This window comes from Urocitellus parryii, chromosome 8 (genome assembly GCF_045843805.1).
Source record: "Urocitellus parryii isolate mUroPar1 chromosome 8, mUroPar1.hap1, whole genome shotgun sequence".
Lineage (NCBI taxonomy): Eukaryota > Metazoa > Chordata > Mammalia > Rodentia > Sciuridae > Urocitellus > Urocitellus parryii.
The window spans coordinates 46,863,251-46,882,330 of NC_135538.1; the positions used below are offsets into that span (position 1 = coordinate 46,863,251).

General features: G+C 36.3%; 1 protein-coding gene across 3 annotated transcripts in view; it reads right to left on the reverse strand.

The window, feature by feature from the left end:
* Window positions 1-19,080, reverse strand: part of Nt5dc1 (5'-nucleotidase domain containing 1) — a 124,478-nt gene that overhangs the window by 5,596 nt on the left and 99,802 nt on the right. For 2 of the 3 annotated variants that reach the window (XM_077801674.1, XM_077801673.1), the window contains exons 7-11: window positions 18,671-18,845; window positions 16,741-16,838; window positions 7,140-7,258; window positions 5,896-6,048; window positions 1,015-1,183 (exon numbers count right to left, since the gene is read on the reverse strand). In XM_077801674.1, the coding sequence (XP_077657800.1) occupies window positions 1,015-1,183; window positions 5,896-6,048; window positions 7,140-7,258; window positions 16,741-16,838; window positions 18,671-18,845 (714 nt within the window). Of the gene's footprint in view, window positions 1-1,014; window positions 1,184-5,366; window positions 5,543-5,895; window positions 6,049-7,139; window positions 7,259-16,740; window positions 16,839-18,670; window positions 18,846-19,080 lie in introns of those variants that run through there. The other variant, XR_013344138.1, reaches the window with a different exon arrangement.

Here is a 19,080-nt window from a genome sequence, read left to right on the forward strand (position 1 = left end):
ATACTCATCCTATGAGGGAGGAAATGCAGTTTGATATTATCAACTGCAATTTAAGAATTTGAAGTTCAAAAATTAAGTACTTAGACTTCCATTTCTCATTTGGGCTAAAACAAGTAGAAAAGCTGGACAAAATATAAACAGCAGAATAAAGTCAGTGGAGAGCTGAAGGCTCAACTTTTCATTTCTCTGGTTGTACACGATGTAGAGGCGTACCATATGTGCAGTCATACATGTACCTAGGGTAATGATGGCCAACTCATTTCACCATCTTTTCTGTCCCCAAGCCCCCTCCTTCCCTCCTCACCACTTTGCCCAATCAAAGTTCCTCCATAGAATTTCCACTCTTTTTATAGTTTTAACATCTTTACCAAATTTCTCAATCCTTTCTTTTCTGTATTTGACCAAAGTACACATGGTTATTTCTGTTACTGTGGTCCCCTATCCTTGTGTACTTGGATATTTTTTATTAAGTGTTGAACATTATATGGACTGTTGGTAGAAATAATTTGAGTCCTAGAATAATACTATCTTTTTCAAAAGAGAATCTACATTTGTTTCTACCAGGTTATCAAAGGCATTAACTAATCTGTCATTTTGATATTCAGCTGATTTGAAGCTGAGCTTTTAGTCCCTTTGAAAATGGAAACTACTTCTGTATTCATCCTTATTCTAAGATAAAACCTACCAGGGCTTCAACACAGATTAAGGGAGTTCACCAGGCCCACTCTTCCTAGACCTCCTAAGGATGCTGTTGTGGTAATTCCTACATTTAATCTATTCCTGAAAGCTGACTTAAAAAGAAAAAATAAGTCCAACTTTTATGTAGTTGGCTGTAGCAGAAGGGCTGGTCCTAATTACCCAGGCTACCATATTTAAAAGATGTTTCCCAAGAAAAATAAATCAACATTGTGGGAAGATTTCCTTCTTTTAAAGGACAAGAATCCTGGTAGTTATTGTCATCATTATCCAATAACAGGTAAAGATTACCTGTTTCAAAAGGTATTTCCCCCTTACCTGCTATTGCTTCAATACTTGGAATTGCAATAGTGCTGTAAGTATTGATTCTCTTAGAAGACCATGTATAAACCAAGGAGTCCTCTGAATTTTCCCGTTGTGAAACTGAATCAATAAAAAAGGAGCCCCATTTTTTAGAAAAGGTATTTAGAAGTTTTGTCTTTGGTACCTGAAAGAAGAAAATGGAATAATAAATGTGATTAGTAATGAAAACTGTGGTAAATTAATCACATAGTTTTGTTTTTAAGCAAATTGAGAAAAAAATCCTGTAGGAATATATAAACAGGCTTTGGGTATGCATTACATTTTTGGAAAGAAATAGTACTTACTATAAAGTATTCTTTATCTCAAACTAGAATGATCTTTTAAATAATTAGTTGATTATAGTATTAAACCTACCCCAAACAGAGCAATCTAGAAAGAATGTTTTCTCTACAATTAAAATAAATCTTTAATTATTATTGTTGTATCTAAAGGATAGTTAAAAATTTCTTTTTTTTGGTTGGGGGTACCCAGGATTGAGCTCAGGGGCACTTGACCACTGAGCCACATCCCCAGACCTATTTTGTATTTTATTTAGAGACAGGATCTGAGTTGCTTAGTGCCTCACTGTTGCTGAGGCTGGCTTTGAACTCCCGATCCTGCCTCAGTCTCCAGAGCCTCTGGGATTACAGGCATACACCACTGTGCTTGACTTAGTTAAAACATTTCTAATTTTTAAATTTGGTGTTTATTTTTTTAAAGGGGGATGAGGATAGAATTATTATTTACTGCTTCCAATGTACGTATAACATGAAGCCAATAATTGAATAAAAAGTTTCAAGGTACTATCTTTTTAAAAAAAAGTATAGGAGATACTCAGTAATAAATTTTCTGTTTTTTTTCTAGGGCTGACCATATTCCTTTATCATAGAATTTCCAAAGGGTGATGGCCATATCCAGGTATAATTCTAAATAAAATAGTATTTATTTCTAACTTAAAAGCCAAAAAGCTATTCACCAAAATAAGGAATAAAAATTATTTTCATTTTAGTACAGAGTCGTCAAACATAATGGAGTACAACTTCAGAGAATAATACTGGTCTATGTTATATTTTTCTAAATTAGCTCATAGTAATGTCTCAGATTATTTTATTGTATCAGTAAATCAATGTAAAAATAGAAACTCAGTTTTATCTGTCCGATAGCTTTACACTGGTATCTCACCATTGTTTCAACTGTACATTAGGCATTACTAGTGAGCATGGTTGTCTCCTCTTATATACAAACTTTTCCCCAACGGCCTGATATCTTTTGTCCTATTTCACACTGAGTATCTGATTTTAGCCCATTGTCGAACCCCTTAGATATCAACCCATTGTTAGTTTTATCAGTTTGGATCATATTAAGGTGTAGTATTCACCTGTTTTAACATATAAAAATAGCAATTTCATTAGGTTCAATCTAAATAGATATTGCAAAACTCTTTCCCTTGAATTAGGTCCAAAGATCAACCGTATCCCAGGTGTCTTGAAGAGAACTATTTAATACTGATGCAAAGTCATCAGTTTTTCTACTTATTATTGTCCTTTGAGTTATAATTTGAAAAAAAATCATTTCCTACAAAGAGGATGAAAAAAAAAACTTTCAAAATTTTCTTCAATCAAGTTTTATAAATATATTTTTTATGTTCAGGTCTATAATTCCTTCAGAATTTATTTTTATATATAGGATGTAAAAGGAGATCATCTTATTTTTTTCCATATAATGAAACCACTTACTTAATCCTATTATCTGAATTGTTCAACCTTTTCTGCTAATGGACAATGTTCTGCCATACCCACATTTACATGGGCCCGTGTCTTTTTTTATTCCTTCTATTCACTGAAATTTTTATATACAGGTTACATATTCCTTATCTGAAATGCATGGGATAAGAAACACTCAAATTTGGGAATATTGGCATAGACTTTACTGGTTAAGCATCCCACGTCTGAAAATCCAAAATTTTTTTAGTGTTATATTGGCATCAAAAAGTTTCAGATCTTTGGAACATTTCAGATATTTTGGATTAGAGATGCTTTCCCATTATGGTTTCAGTACGAGTTTTACCCCAAAAAGTTCATGTATGAGACAATGCAGGAAAGTTTAGACATGAAATGACTAGGTTATATGAGGTTTAACCTAATTGTGCATGAATCCCCTGATAGGGATTAACTTGGTGGCAACGATGGAGGCAGGTGGGGTATGGCTGGAGGAGGTGGTCATTGGGGCGGGCAGTGTGCCTTTGGGGTTTATATTTTGTTCTCAGTATGCTGAGCTCTCTCTCTGCTTTCTTAGCTGCTTTCCTTCACCACACTCTTCTGCCATGATGTCCCACCTCACTTTGGGCTCTGAGGAATGGAGTTGGCAGTCTATAGAGTAAGACCTCTGAACCATCAGTCCCAAAATAAACTTCTGATTATTTTTGTCAGATCTTTTGGTTCACAGTAAAAACATTGTCTAAAAAAATGTTCCATACTCTGTTTCCAGTACTAGATCAAAAACAACAACAACAATCTGGTTTTCTACTATGGTTAGTGTCTGATGGAGTAAAATTCCAATCTTTTATTTTTTTTTTTCAAAGCTGTCTGAGCAATTTATGGGTTTTAAATTTTCTAAATGCAAAATCAGTTTGTGAAGATCCATTTAAAATCCTCCTGGGATTTTGTAAAACATTATATTGACTTTATAAATAAATGTGAGGAAAACAGTCATCTATAAAAATCATGCTTTTGCAAATATGTATTTCCATTTATTTAGAACTGTATTAAAAAATTTTTTAAATATTTTTTTAGTTGTAGATGGATGCAATATGTTAATTAATTTATTTTTATGTGGTGCTGAGGATCAAACCCAGTGCCCCACATGTGTGAGGCAGGTGCTCTACCACTGAACTACAGCCCTAGCCCTTGTATTCAGAATTTTTAATAGGCTTAAAATTTACATCATTAAGGTCTTATATATTTATTAGGTTAATTCCTAGACAGTGGTTTATTTTTGTTGCTGTTGTAAATAATCTGTTTCTTACCACATTTTGTTAAGTGATTCCTGCTGGTAAAGAGTATGGCTGTTAATTTTTGAATGCCAATTTGGATCTAGCATTCTGACCAAACTCACTCATTCGTTTTAATAGTTTGTTGATTTCTTCTATGCTAAGGATCACATAACCCTAAAATAGTGATAATTTTAATCTTACTCCATGTTTCTTTCTTTTTTTTTTTTCTTGTAGTATTGGCCAGTTCTCTGTTACACAGTGTAACTGATAAACAGTATCCATAAAGAACCTTAAAGGGCAGTATGGCTTTTGGCTTTTCCTTTCTTTTAATTCCACCATTACATGTTACATTCCCACTGGTGTTTTGGATGATATCCTTCTCTAATTAAAGAATGGTCCCTTTTCTTTCTTGCTTGCTAATTATTTTCATCATTAATTTTGCCAGACACAGTGGTGCACAATTACAATCCCAGCAACTTGGGCAGCAGAGGCAGGAGGATCACAACTTAGCAAGGCCTTAAGCAACTTAGCATGTTCAAAATAAATAATGATATAGCTCAGTGGTAAAGGACCTTAGAGTTCAACCCCTCACTTGTTTTTAGTTAAAATGAAGAAATAAGTAAGAACAGTACTGAAGGAAGTTGAAGAAGAGAGCTCCTCTTCCTTTGACTTAGGAGGCTAGTTACACAGAGTTAAGGATGTCCAAGTAATTATAAGTATAATGTTATAAGACTTGATTTATTGATTATTTGTTTCTAATGTTTAAACTAAAGAAAATTATTCCTTATTTTCTTTAGCTGGGCTTACTTAAACATTAAAATGTGCCATTTTTGCTGTTTTAATTTGTTCTAAAAACAGTGGAGGAAATAATCAACTGATGTACCATGATTTTAGAAAGTTTTGAGCAACAGTCTGTAAAATTCCATTTGAGATTTTCCCTGTCCTTATCTTAAGCTTCCTGTCACAAATGAAAGGAGGTGAAAGTGATCCTCAAATTCTCTATGCTCTTATATAGAATGGAAACAACTACCAATATCTGATAAATTGAATTCAAACCTAAAATGAAATAAAATGTTAATCTTTGCAGAATGTAGTACATGTAAATGTTTTGGCTTTCGGGATCAATTTTGAAATGATCTGGTTAATTTGATTTTAATTATATTTTTCAAACTTCACTTAGGCTGAATACAGTAATTAGAAACACAGAATTAAATCCTTTTGCATCAGACTTCAAACCTGTCAAAAGACAGCATCTTACATGTATCCTGTGCTTGACATTTGTTTGGAAAAACTAAACTACACTTTTCTTAACAATCACAAAATATACAGAACTCACACAGTGCTTTCTTTTTATCTTTCTTTATGGACTGTTTCCTTCCTGCTGCAGCGGTCAGCAAGATGTTTATATTCTGTCCCCTCCACAGGGAAGCAGGAAAGAATCTGAACTCTCATGAGGTGCAGTGCTTACTGCCTGTTTTGAAGTGCTGCTCTGGTCTTCTCCATGGAAGTGTGCTGTGCAGAGAACAGACCTGGACTTATATATATGTATTAAAGCAGCCTGACTTTTATAGGTTTGCGTCAAAAATGTTTGTAACAACAACAAAACAAAACCATGTAACTGTCTCATTTGTCTTTAAATACAAACAGAAAGACACATGTCAAATTTTCCATGAAACAGGTAATACAACTAAATTTGCTTGAAAAATCTGCTAAGGACCATTAATACACACTGTTTCAAAAACAAACTACAGAAGCATGAGGGCATTTAGTCAGACCAGGAGACCTGTGAAGTCAAGTAGTATGAAGATACTTTAGCTTTCAAATAAAATTTTTTCTTTCAGGAAAAGAGTGAAAGGGATGCTCACCTCATATTTTCCTCTCTTCTCCAGAGGCTCTGACTCCTCAGGCTTCCAGGCTTCCTCTCCTTGGAGCTCCTCTAGAATGAGGACTGTCTCCCAGTTCCTATAGTGGCGGGCCGGGAAAACATCTGAATGCATGCTGTCACCAAAGTAAACAACCTGTAAGTCAGACAGCAAATTCTGTTTGAGGCATGAGAACTGCGACAGTGGTGATCATTTCATGGAAGGCAGAAGAAGGGCAAAAGCATCTTACATTTCTTTGAATAACCTGGCAGCTGACCACTGACATGTCCCATTTGATTCATGTTAAGAAGTTAAACAACCCACTTGCAGATAGAAGAAAGGTAGAAGGTGAGATGAATAATTTTATTCAGTTTTCCTACAGAAGACGTGAACCTGTGTGTTTTGTATACATTTAAATCTGCCCTTAGAACTGAAGAACTGGTGATATATTAAAGACAACTTGTCATAGTGGGTTGCAGATTGTGAAGGGTGCACATCACAACCACTTTTCAAGAGTTTCTGGGACCCACCCCAGATCTGCTGAAACAGAACACCTGAGAGTGTTGCTGGGCTTGAAATCTAGAAATCTCCATAGATATTCTAAAGCAAAAGTCCCATGGATCTAGTCCACACATTTCAATCTGCAGATGAGAAAATGAGGTTAAGGGATAAGACCTAGAACCTCTCAAATCAAGATCCTTTGTCCATGGAACTCCTTAGGGGTCCTTGGGAGCTGCAGCAATGTGGGAGCCAATGGCGCAGGGTTCAGTTACCCAATTATCTCTTCTGCTCATGGAGCTACCGGTGAATATTTTTTAGAAGAGTACTCTGTTGTGAAAAATACACCAATGTTCAACATCCGCAATAAGATCAAGATGTCAAAAGCAGTGGGTCTTTAGGATAATCTGTAGTATAATTTCAGTTTGGGTTTGTTTTACATATAAAACCTTTTTTTTTGTTATCAGGATTATCATTCCTCAGGCATCCCATATATGAATTCCATGCACTCCCTAGATCTGTGGCTGCCTGCTTGGAAACCTTACTCTTCTCTGTCTCAGATAAAGACCAGGTCTATATCAACAGAGAAAAGGCTTATTGTATCAGGAGAGGTAAAAAGAGAGCTATGGCAGCTGACAGAGGGAGATGATTCCATAGATAATTAACCTGAATGCATTTACAATTGGGGTTTTAGTTTACAACTCTTTATATCTGCAAGAGGACATTAGGGATTCTGAATCAGAAAATACCTTGGGTTCAGGTTTGCCAGTCATTTTCTTCAGAAGTTCATAAAGGTGTACAGCGTTCCCTTGAGAGTACCAGCCAGGTTTATTCAGAGATGGCAACACCTCCTGTTCTTCATCATTCTCTGGAAATACAGTTTGTCCATCATATACTTTTTAATCAAGTGAAAGTATCCAGTCAGGTAGGCTGTACTCAGGGCATGGCTGTAGGTCTCATGTAACAAGGAACCAGGTGGGGAAGGAGATTACATTCTGTGAGCACTTAGTGGAAGCACTTCGTGGGTCTATATATTATTAATCCTCACTGTGATCCTCTGAGTTGGAGGAAATAAGGCTCAGGGAAGTTATTTCACCTAAGATTTCAAAGCTGGTAAGTGATTTATGCAGTGATGAGATAGATTTCTGCTTGATATTATGCCCCTGCTTTTGCAAAATGGTTTATTAAGCAAACAACATAATAGAAACCATTAAGTCCTATCTTTTCGGAACTGGGTGTGGGGAAATATATTTTTATTGTAGTCTATTCAATGTAGGTTTAAATTGTGCACTCTAGGTGCCTCTATTACTTTACCCTAGTCTCAGCTTGGGGTGGGGAAAGGAGTTGGTAAAAGGATTATCTGACACCAAATGGCAAGTTTGTGGATAATTCCAAACTGTCCCCTTCTAGCACATAACTTGCTCCCCAGATCCAGTTAAAGCACTTCTGGTGAAAGTCTAAGAAGATTCAGCACATTCCTTAGAGACATACCCCCCAAAAGTGATAACTTCTAATAATGTCTTTGTTTAGAGCTATTGTACTATGTAAATAATAAGGGTTTAAAAAATGAATAATTTATACACACACACACACACACACACACACACACACACACAGTGCTGGAGGTTGAACCCAGAGGTTCATGAATGCTGTGTTAGTGCTTTACCAATGAGTTACACTCTTGGCCCTACATAAATAGTTTTGAAAGAAGATTTACATTTGACATGTAAATCTTCTTTACAATTAGATATATACACTAAGATATCACTTAGTTGCTAATATCTGTCAAATGATGTTTTTTTTCCTTTTCCTTATTATTATTTTGCTTATTAAAAATGAAAAAAATCCCAAATTCTATAGATTACAGTTCCTCAAATGTTGGGACTCAGTAATCTAAGAAGAGAAAGAAAGGGAAAAAAAAAAAACTAAAAAGAATAAAAAGAGAAACCAAAACAAAAACCCTCTTGATAAAACATCCACCCCTCCCTCTTTCCACATACTTCACTGAAAGCTACTTTTAAGGGTAATTAATCCGTGAGGGCAGCTTCAAAGATTCTGACAGAAGCTCCACACCTAGGAGCTCAGAAAATTAATTCCAGTAGAAGAGAGCCAGCCAGGCTGCTGACAGCAACAGAGCTGAGATAGTTTAGAGAAATAAATTCAGGAGATGTCAAGCACAATTTCATTTATAAATCCAAACATTTTCACACTATTTAAACAAGGCATCACATTTCTTTTCAAGGCCTACAGGATGTAGTTATATGCACTTCTGTTTTCATATCACAGAAAAAAAAATGTGTCCTGCAAGAAGTACCAAGAGTATACTAATTTTTAAAAGCTTAATTAAAAATGTTAGATGATGGGCTGTGGCTGTGGCTCATGGTAGGGCACTTGCCTGGCATGTGTGAGGCACTGGGTTCGATTCTCAGCACCACATATAAATAAAATAAAGGTCTATCAACAATTAAAATAAAAAAATGTTAGATGATAATAAATAGAATAGAAAAAAATAAAGGAGGACACAGGGGACAGAGGGTGATTATGATTTGTTTCCTTGGTTTTAAAACTGGGATAGTTACAATGCTTAACTCCTAGAGGAGTTGTATAAATAAATTAATACAGATGAAGCACATGGAACAGTATTGGCCACACAGTATTTAAAAATCTTAAAAATCTCAGAACTTGGGCTGGGGATGTGGCTCAAGCGGTAGCGCGCTCGCCTGGCATGCGTGTGGCCCGGGTTCGATCCTCAGCACCACATACCAACAAAGATGTTGTGTCCGCCGAGAACTAAAAAAAAATAAAATATTAAAAATTCTCTCTTCTCTCTTTCTCTCTCCTCACTCTCTCTTTAAAAAAAAAAAATCTCAGAACTTTTCTCCCATTGTAAACTTTCTGTTTTTTTTTCTTATTTTTGCTTGAACAGTAAGAAATTTTTCAAGTAAAATACTCATTTGTATAAGGACTATAACAGAAAAATGATACTACTAAAGAAAATAGTTTACTGATGAGTTGGAGCAAAGTTAATAACATAGAAAGCAAGATTCTTACCCTTCAAAACTTTGGGTTTGGGGGTTTCCTATTTGTTCATAATTTTTAAAATACTAATAGCTATGAGCTCCTTTGAGCTATGTATCTTTTCCTTCTGTTTCAATATGCTTATTTACCTGCTCATTTCTGGGCCTACTATAATGGGAAGTTAATTTCTTTGCAGGACAAGAATTTTCAATTAGATATATACACTAAGACATCACTTAGTTGCTAGTATCTGTCAGTGGTAGTATAGAGACCTGCAGACAGGGCTGTATTCAATGCCTATTTGATTAGAAGCTGTGGCTTTGTCAAAATGCTAAACTTGGTACAAATTCAAGCAAATCAACAAATAAGCCATTGTCAAACATTCAGATTAACGAATGAATTCTTAACTGTACACTACGGATTGGGACTCTTTCATTCAACATGTTTTTAGTGTTACTGGCACTATGCTGGAGACACACAGCTGGCATTACCTGGCTCTCTACCACTAGAATTAATAATTTTCTGAGCCACATAGAATCCTAGCTAAGGAGGTTCTGTTAGTACCCTTGAAGCTGTCCTTGTGGATTAATTGTCCTTCAAGGTAGCTTCCAGTGCAGTAGCTGGTGACAGGAAAGAGAGTGAACATTTGCATAAAGGGTTTTCTTTTGTTTGTTTGTTTGTTTTGGCTTTTCTTCTTTTTTCTTTTTTCTTTTTTTGATTTGAAGATTACTGAGTCTCAACATTTGAGAAACTATAATTCTATAGATTTTGCTTTATTTTCTTTTGAAATTAGGGACAAAGGAAAGAAAAGGATGCTAAGAAGGGAGGGGGATTCATTGTATGGTTATAAGTATTTTAGGTTTCATGGGACTTGCACTCTGAGGTGTGCAGAATACGGAGAACGAAAGGCTTATGTTATGTAGGTCAAGGAAATGTGAAGCACAGCTGCTATCTTCAGGACTCACATCCCAGTGAGGAAATTCCCCAGATAACTTCCCCTTTATAGCCAAGTGAAAGGCACCAACAAACACAGAGAGGAAATGACTGCCTGGAGCCAGAGGAAGGAAGTACAGAAAGGAGGTTGTCAGTGCTTGCCTCCAAGCAGGGGAAGAAAGTCATTAGACAGAGGAGAGGGAGGAATTCCATATTTATCCTTGTTCTTCAAATAATATAGAAAATGAGATTCTTAACTGATCTTCTGAAGAGTAGCATCTGCCTTACTATAATATTTGTTTAGAAATGAGGAATTTTAGGCTTCACTAGGACCTACTGAATCAGAATCTCCATTCTAACAAAATCCCTGGGTGATTTATATATATACTAAAATCTCAGCAACATTGACTGAGAACAGCGGGAGCAAAAACATGCTGAATAAAGAATAATAAAAGGTAATCATTCCACAGGGGTGGAATAATGGGCACCTGTAGTGAAAAACAGACTGAGGAGGATGAAAAGAATTTAGCAAGGAGATTGCAGAATTAGTTTTAGGATGCTATACCGAATGGAAAGTTAATAAGATTCTGTGTGCACATAATTAAATATACTTTTTGCCTAACACTTATAAGTGAATTCCATAAAAGATACTGAAAAATTAAAAAGTAAGGGACAAAGGCATGTCCATGCTAATAAAAGGTATTTGAAGAGAGGTGGGGAGGAGTTACAAGGCCCAGTGGAAAGAAAGAGGAGGGCAGAGATGAGAGATTTCAAAGGTAGATTAAACAGGTCTGATGTCCAGCACACTGGATGTGAAAGAATAAAGATTTAATGGATGGTTAGGTGAGTATGACAAGGCACAAAGGTGACCAGTATGCCTGGCTGCATTTGGTTTCCAGATGAAAGGAGATTATCACAGTTGATTTCAGAACATTGAGTGGAGCTTTCTGATGTGCAGGAGAAAACACTGAGATTCAAGACAGGAAGTCTCAGCTAGGGGTGGGGTGGGGGTGGGGGTTTGGAATGTGGATGACAGCTGAGGCCAAGGGACAGCACAGTGGCTCATGACTCCCACAATGGCGGGGAGTGGGGTGGCAGCCTTGGGGACAGGGCAGTGAACAAGACAGACACGATACCTTTCCCCAGTAGAAGTATAATCTTGCCAGGCAGAGATCCTCCCCTTACCCCAAACCTTAGTACTGGAGAGGGCAGAGTGCACGCAGAAGGGAACAGGGAGGGTCTCAAGAGTCGACAGGGATGTGGCTAATGGAGGATCTGAGTCTTCACCCGCCTGGCCACCAGCTCTTCCCTGGTCACCATGACAACCACTGATATTACGCATGTGGAGCTCATGAAGGACACGTTGTGCAAGGTGATTGGCTCACTGCACCTTACATCCCAGCATGCTTACCAGCCTGGATTTTATCCCTCTGACTTTAACCATTTGCAAGGACGATTTAATTTACACACCACTGGAGTTTATAGCATTGGGCAAAGGAGACTTGCTTTCACAATAACTGCCACACAGATGGCTTCAGGGCTACAAGGCAGGATGGAGGCTGGGACTGATAATCCAGACATGATGTAATACTGTACCAATTCATACAGGAGATGATAAAGGCAGTGTTAGTGATGATAAACCTGAGAGGAGAGAAAGGGGAGATGTGAAGGGGAAAGAGGAATTGGAAGATGACTCATTAAGATCTGTGGTTGGAAAAGTTACTAATGAAATCAGGGAATGAAATCAGAAGAGCATGCTAAGAAGGGAGGGGGATTCAGCGTAAGGTTTTAAGTGCTTCAGCTTTCCTGCGACTTGAGCTCCAGGGTGTGGAGAATATAGAGGACAGAAGTAGGCATGTGCAGATCAGGGAAAAGTGAAGCAGAGAGGTAAGGAATTGAGAGTCATTAGTGAACAGATGATAGTTAAAATCATCTGAGTAGTAGAAAGCTAAAGTAACAACAGAAAAAAAGGAGAGCCACACACAGAATGCTGGGAATAATTAACATTTAAAGAGAAAGGGAAGGGAAACCAGTAGTGTAAACCTAGATCAAGCAGTTAAGAGACAGGTGAGAATCAATCATCAGCAAAATAAATACCACAACCAAACATGATGAACTAGAGATTTTTTTTTTTTAATATAAGCAGCACCATCCTCTAATAATTGCTCTGGCAGTCTTCTTTGTGCTCTAAAAGGGAAACAACTATTTTGTATTAAACCTAAATCCTATGTTTAATTATATCTTCCTTTAAAATATTTTAAATTGGAAGTCCAGAAAATCAAGGCTCAAAAGAATACAAGACAGGGCTGGCATTGTATTCAGTGGTGGAGCACTTGCCTCGCATGTGATAGGCACTGGGTTCAAAAAAAGAATATAAGACATCTTCTGGGACCTCCTGGATGTGGAAAAAAAAAAAAAAGCTTTTCTTAACTCTGTACATAAAACATGAGGTCCCATATATTCTGAGGTCCCTGAAGCCATTTTATAGTGGTCATAACTGGGAACAGTAACAGGACTTTGAGTTCTACCTTATCAATCCTGACTTTTCATTTCTCAAACAGCAAAATAAAAACTTATAAAAACTTGGCTTTTATAAGATTTTCTGGATATGACCCAAATCAGAGGTAACAAATCCAAAAATAGACCTAAAGAGATTACATCATACTAAAAAGCCTCTGCACAGCAAAGGAGATGATAGAGTGAAAAGACAATGTAGGGAATGGGAAAATATATTTGTAAAGCCACATATCAGATAATGGATTATATCCAAAATATATAAGAAGTAAAACAGTTCAATAGAAAACAAATAACAAAATAAAAATGGGCAAAGAACTCAAATAGACATTTCTCTGAAGAAAATAAAATGGACATGTATAATATCAAAAAATGTTCAACATCACTAAACATTCGAAATACAAATTAAAACACAATGAGATATCACCTCCTTCCTGTTAGAATGACTTATTTAAAAAAAAAAGATGAAAAATAACACACATTAGCCAGAATGTGGAAAAAATGGAAAACTTGCATATTGTTAGATGTTGGGTGGAATAAAATTAGTACAGTCATTATGGAAAATAGTGTAAAGGTATCTCCAAAAATTAAAAATTGGGCTGGGGGAAGAGCTCAGTGGTAGAATATATGCTTAGCATATGTGAAGCTCTGGGTTCAACCCCTAGCACCATCAAAATAAAATTTAAAATAAATAAATAGATACAGAACTACTGTATAATCCAGCAGCCCCAATACTGAGTATACATTCATTGGATATGAAATTAACATACTTAAGAGCTATCTGCATTCCTATGTTCATTACAGCATTATTGACAATAGTCAAGACATAAAGTCAACCTAAATGTCTCTCAAGTGGACTAAAGAATAAAGAAGATGTGGTACAGACAGTCATCCCTCAGTTTAATGGAGGACTGGTCCCAGGACCACCCACAGAAGTTCCTTCTATAAAAATGGCGTATTTGCATATAACCTATGCACATGTTCCCATATATTTAAAATCACCTCTGGTTTATTTATAACATCTAATAAATGTAAATGCTATATGAATAGTTGTTATCCTGTATTTTTTAGGCAATGACAAAAATCTGCATTATCTGTACAGATGCAATGTTTTTGAATATTTTTCATCTGCAAATGGTTATATCTGAACATGCAGAGGATCAACTGTATACATAATGAAATACTATTTGGCTTTAAAAAATAAAAAGAAATCTTGTTTTTTTTTGTGTGTGTGAAAACACAAATAAACTGGTAGAACATCTTGTTAAGTGGAATAAGCCAAACACAGAAAGACAAATACTATATAATCTCACACATGGAATATAAAAAAGCTGAATTTATAGAAATAGCAAAAACAGTGGTCACTAGAGGTAGGGAAGTGGTAGGGCTGCAGAAATGTGGTCAAAAAGACACAAAATTTCAGTTAGATGGCAGGGAAAAGTTCAAGATAGTTAAGGTACATCATTAGTTTATAACAATGTATTCTATATTTGAAAATTACTAAGAGAATAGATTTTAAGTGTTCTTATCACACACAAAAAATGGTAAGTGTGTGGGCTAATGCATATTGTTAAATAGCTTGATTTAGCCATTTCACAATACATACATATGTCAAAACATCATGCTGCCCATCGTAACTATGCAAATTTTACTTGTCAGTAAATTAATAAGATACAAATTACATTTAAAGAAAGTGGAATTCAAATTAAAAAAAAATAAATTTTGCTGTCCCAAGCTAAACCACCACAATCTCACCTGGGACACTGTAATTGCTTTGTCTTTCTCTTTCTCTCCATCTTTCCTGGCAACCAACAGATTCTCCATCCAGCAGCCAAAGTGACATCTTATCACTCTCCTGCCTCAAACAACTGAGTAGCTACAGATTGCTTCCATAGCCTCTGAGGCTGCCTGCCTCCTTAATATCATCATCTCCCTTCCTATAACTGTGTGCCAGAATGACATGCTGCCTCTTTGTCACTGGAATACAACAAAACTATTCTCCTAGTAGGCCTGTGCATTTGTTTGTTCCACTGCCAGGATCCCCCTTCCTCTGCTCTTCTTGTTACTTGCCTCCTTTATCACCTTGAACATCACCTTACCTCATCTTTTTGGACACACCTTCACTGGTCAACCATTAAACTCATCAGGTAGTTTTTACCTTCACAACAATAACCAGAGTCTGTAGTTTTCCCTCACACTTGCTGAGGTGTTATGTGCTTCCACACGCACGTAGTTCACTGAGGGTCCCTCATACTTGACACTTGCTACACTAAACCTAACTTGGCTTTTACTGTTCATGAGCCACTACTGAGAGAGTACTGAGCTACTGTCAACCCAGTGGCACTGAACAGGCTTTGGAATAGCAGAGTAGCAGTTCCAAGTAAATACTCTTGTATTGGTTTGTTAAATAACAACACTGAGTGTATGTGACTCATGTGAATACTTCTTTGAGGGATTTTAAATTTCTTTTCAAAATAGTATAGAACATAAACAGGGGAAAGTAAAGAGAAATGTGTATTACAGATCACTCCAACACAGCCTAGGTTGTTTATATAATGCCAAGTATATGAACAAAAGTTAAACATTTGTGCTTTTATGTATTTTGCGTATTTTATACATACATCTTCATTTTTATATGATTTTAAACAGATCTCTACACAGGTCTAAAAATTTATTTGTTAAGGATTTTATATACATTTATATGTATTTATAACCATTTACTGTGTTTCAACTTCCAAGCATTCCTGGGCTTCTTTAGATATCTCCTAAGAGAATTTCTCTCTCTCTCCCTCTCTCCTCTCTCTCTCTCTCTCTCTCTCTCTCTCTCTCTCTCTCACACACACACACACACACACACACTTACTTAGTAGATGGAAACACTACCTTTCTTTTATTTATTTGTATGTGGTGTTGAAGAGCAAACCTAGTGCCATACACATGCCAGGCAAGCACTCTACCACTGAGCTACAACTCCAGCCCTCCTAAGAGAATTTCTGAATGAGCCTCAAATGTTAATATAATACTGGGTTTAACTGACATATACAAAAGACACCAGACATAACAACTAAGCTTCCTGTCTTTCATTCCCCCAAGCCTCTAACTCCTCTATCTCTGATCAGGTTCTGCTTTTATTCACTTACATATTTATTCAAGAATGTTTGGAGAGCACCTATCATGAGTTTCTCACTCTGCTGTTATCATTCCTTTTTAACTGCAAATTTTGTTTGTTCTTTTCATTCAACCTCCTTTATCAGCCTCTTTACCTGTATGACAATTTTTTTTTTGTGGTGGGAGGGCACAAAGATTGAACCCAGGGGTGCTTAACCACTGAACCATATCCCCAGGCTTTTTATTTTTTATCTTGAGACAAGTTCTCACTAAATTGCTTAGGGCCTAAGTTACTGAGGCTGGCCTTAAACTTGCGATCCTCCTGTCTCAGCCTCCTGGCGTCCCTGGGACTTCAGGCATACATCACCGTGCCTGGCTACAAGTATGACAATTTTAACTACTCTTCCTTGAATATCCTGTCCTTTCCCCAGAGAGAATACTGTGTTTTTATGATCCTCAGGGATTCTGCAAGCACTTTTGTTCTAAAAAATAATCCATTCTGACTTATTATAATTAATTCTTTCCAATATTTATTGAGATGTTTAACCGGACCCTAAAAATTAAGGTGAAACCCTTGACCATCATTTTTAAAATCAAGGAGACAATAACATGTAAACAAATGAGTAAGTGGTAAAGTTAAATACAAACATAGGTTTATTACCTTCTCTCTCCCCAAAGAGGGAAAAGAAGACTTGGTATTACATCTGACACAGTAATCTGCATCTGGTTGTTAGTCAGCAGGTATACAGAAGAGGAAAGGAACAAAACATAACTTACTGAGTGTGCGGAAAGGCCTCTGACTTGGTGAATGGGAGAAGAAACCAGGCTTCAATGCATTCGTAATCACAATGTCAAAAAGGTCTTCAAAATCATTCCTACAAAGCAAAGTTTTCATTAACTTATTTTAAGAAATTAGAAAAGGTGCATAGAAATCAGAACTTAACCTCAGCCCATCTATTTATCACTGCATCATTTCTTATCTTTTGGTCAACTTTTATGCCTGTAATCCCAGTGGCCCAGGAGGCTGAGGCAGGAGGATTGCAAGTCTGAAGCCAGCCTCAGCAATTTAGAGAGGCACTAAGCAACTTATACCCTATCTCAAAATAAAAAATAAAAAGAACTAGAGATGTGACTCAGTGGTAAAGCACCCCTGGGTTCAATCCCTGGTACATCCCCTATAGATGTTTAACCGGGCCCTAAAAATTGACTCTAGGCATGGAGCTGGCTTTCTCCTGATGGTAATACTACACGGTAAATTCAATAGCTTCTAAGAGCTAGAAACTGGGAAAGACATTTTAAAATTTGGGGACTGAAATAATTTTGTTTATTATATGGGTCTTAAAGAAACTAGCATTATAGAAAATCCAGTGACATTTCTCAGAGTACTCAAACCATGAAGAAGATATTTTATTTTGAAAATCAGTGTAGGCTTATAATATAGAAATTTTTAGAAGCAACAATTAGTGACTTTAAATATGTATTTAGTATTATATTATATTAAGGATTATTTGGAATGGCAAAGGAAAAAAGTTCTTCTCCCTGACATTGGAGAAATAATATTTCCCCAATATTCCAGAATATTTTTACAACCCCAAACTGTGATAAATAGAAATAAAGATGAGAAGAAAAATTTGGGTTGTCTGTGCTAGTGAAAAAGGAGTTATAAGTCCTGACTGTTTATTCTGAAGCAAGTCTCGCTACCAGAGCAGCAAATGTCTTCCCAGGAGGCACCTTACAAGGCCTCCAGGACTTCAGCCTCAATTCAATTAAAGGATCTCAGCCTGCATATATTTCAGAAAGCAGATCTACTTGCAGATAAGTACACCACAGAACACACTGAACACGGAAATTCTGAGACTAAAAAATGTTGATGGAGTCAGCTTGGAGGCTAAAACTTGCTCCACACACAGCAATTCTGTGGGCTGAAATTTGAGGAGACTTTAGGGGAAATCTAACAGGCCACTGTAGAATCAAGCTCTGGGATATTTCCTTTTTGTTTTATTTTTCTTACAAGAATAACAATAAATTAAGTATTAACAATTATTGAAACTTTACCAACTACTCTGCCTAATAATTATCCTGTAGTATGCTATTTAAACATCCCCTCACACCTAGGAGGTATTATTGTCCCATTTTTAAAATGACAAAATTATGACTTAAAAGTGGTTACAAAATCCTGCTCCAGGTCACACAGTCAGTTGCAAAGCAGGGCTTGAACCCGCATCTGTTTTATTTTAAAGTCTACTGCATTTATACTGCCTTGATTTTCACGGGTATCACTTCCATCCCTGGCAGTGGTAAATGGTATATGGCTCCACACTGAAATGGAGACAGAGGGGCTGTACTCCAGGAAAATGTCAAGGGTGTATTCTACAACTCAAAGTCTCTCAGTAATCATCCAAAGTTGAGAAATGAAATGCAGGGAAGACCAAAGGACCTTCCCCAAACTCTAAAGCCCAGATCATATGTTAGCTAAAAGTATATACTGGCCCCAGTTAATATCACTTTGCTAAAATGCATCAAGGGTGGGTTGCTATCAACAAATATTGAGGTATGTTATGAGAAAAAAATTATACTTGTCACTCAGCACTATTTAATATTTAATATAATAATATGGGTATAGTCCAGCTCTTTTAAAAAGACACTGGTCTGGTTTGCTATCAATTTTATAAGACAATGAAAGTGGAATGACTCATTACTTACTTACCCAAGGATATATTCGCAGAGAAGTCTACAGTAATCACTGTGAGAACTGGTAATTAACAAAAGAATTTTTCCAGCATTCTTTAGCTGTCGAAGCCATTTTCTTACAGATTCAGGACAACTGTGTAAATATTTGCCTGGATCTCTCTTTATTTCTGGAAAATATAGTCCAGAGTTTTCTGAAAAATAAAAACACCAAGATTTCTTTTTAAAAATATTTTGACTAAGCATATTCTCAAACTAAACTCTTTCAAAACTATAAAATTAGAAGAATAAAGACTAGATTCAAACACTCTAGCAATAATGCCAATACTAACTACTTTCTAAAAGTGTTTTTTTGTTCTTTACTTTCAAAAATGATGGTTGAAAACCAGCCTCAGCAACTTAGTGAGTTCCTAAACAAGTTAGTGAGAC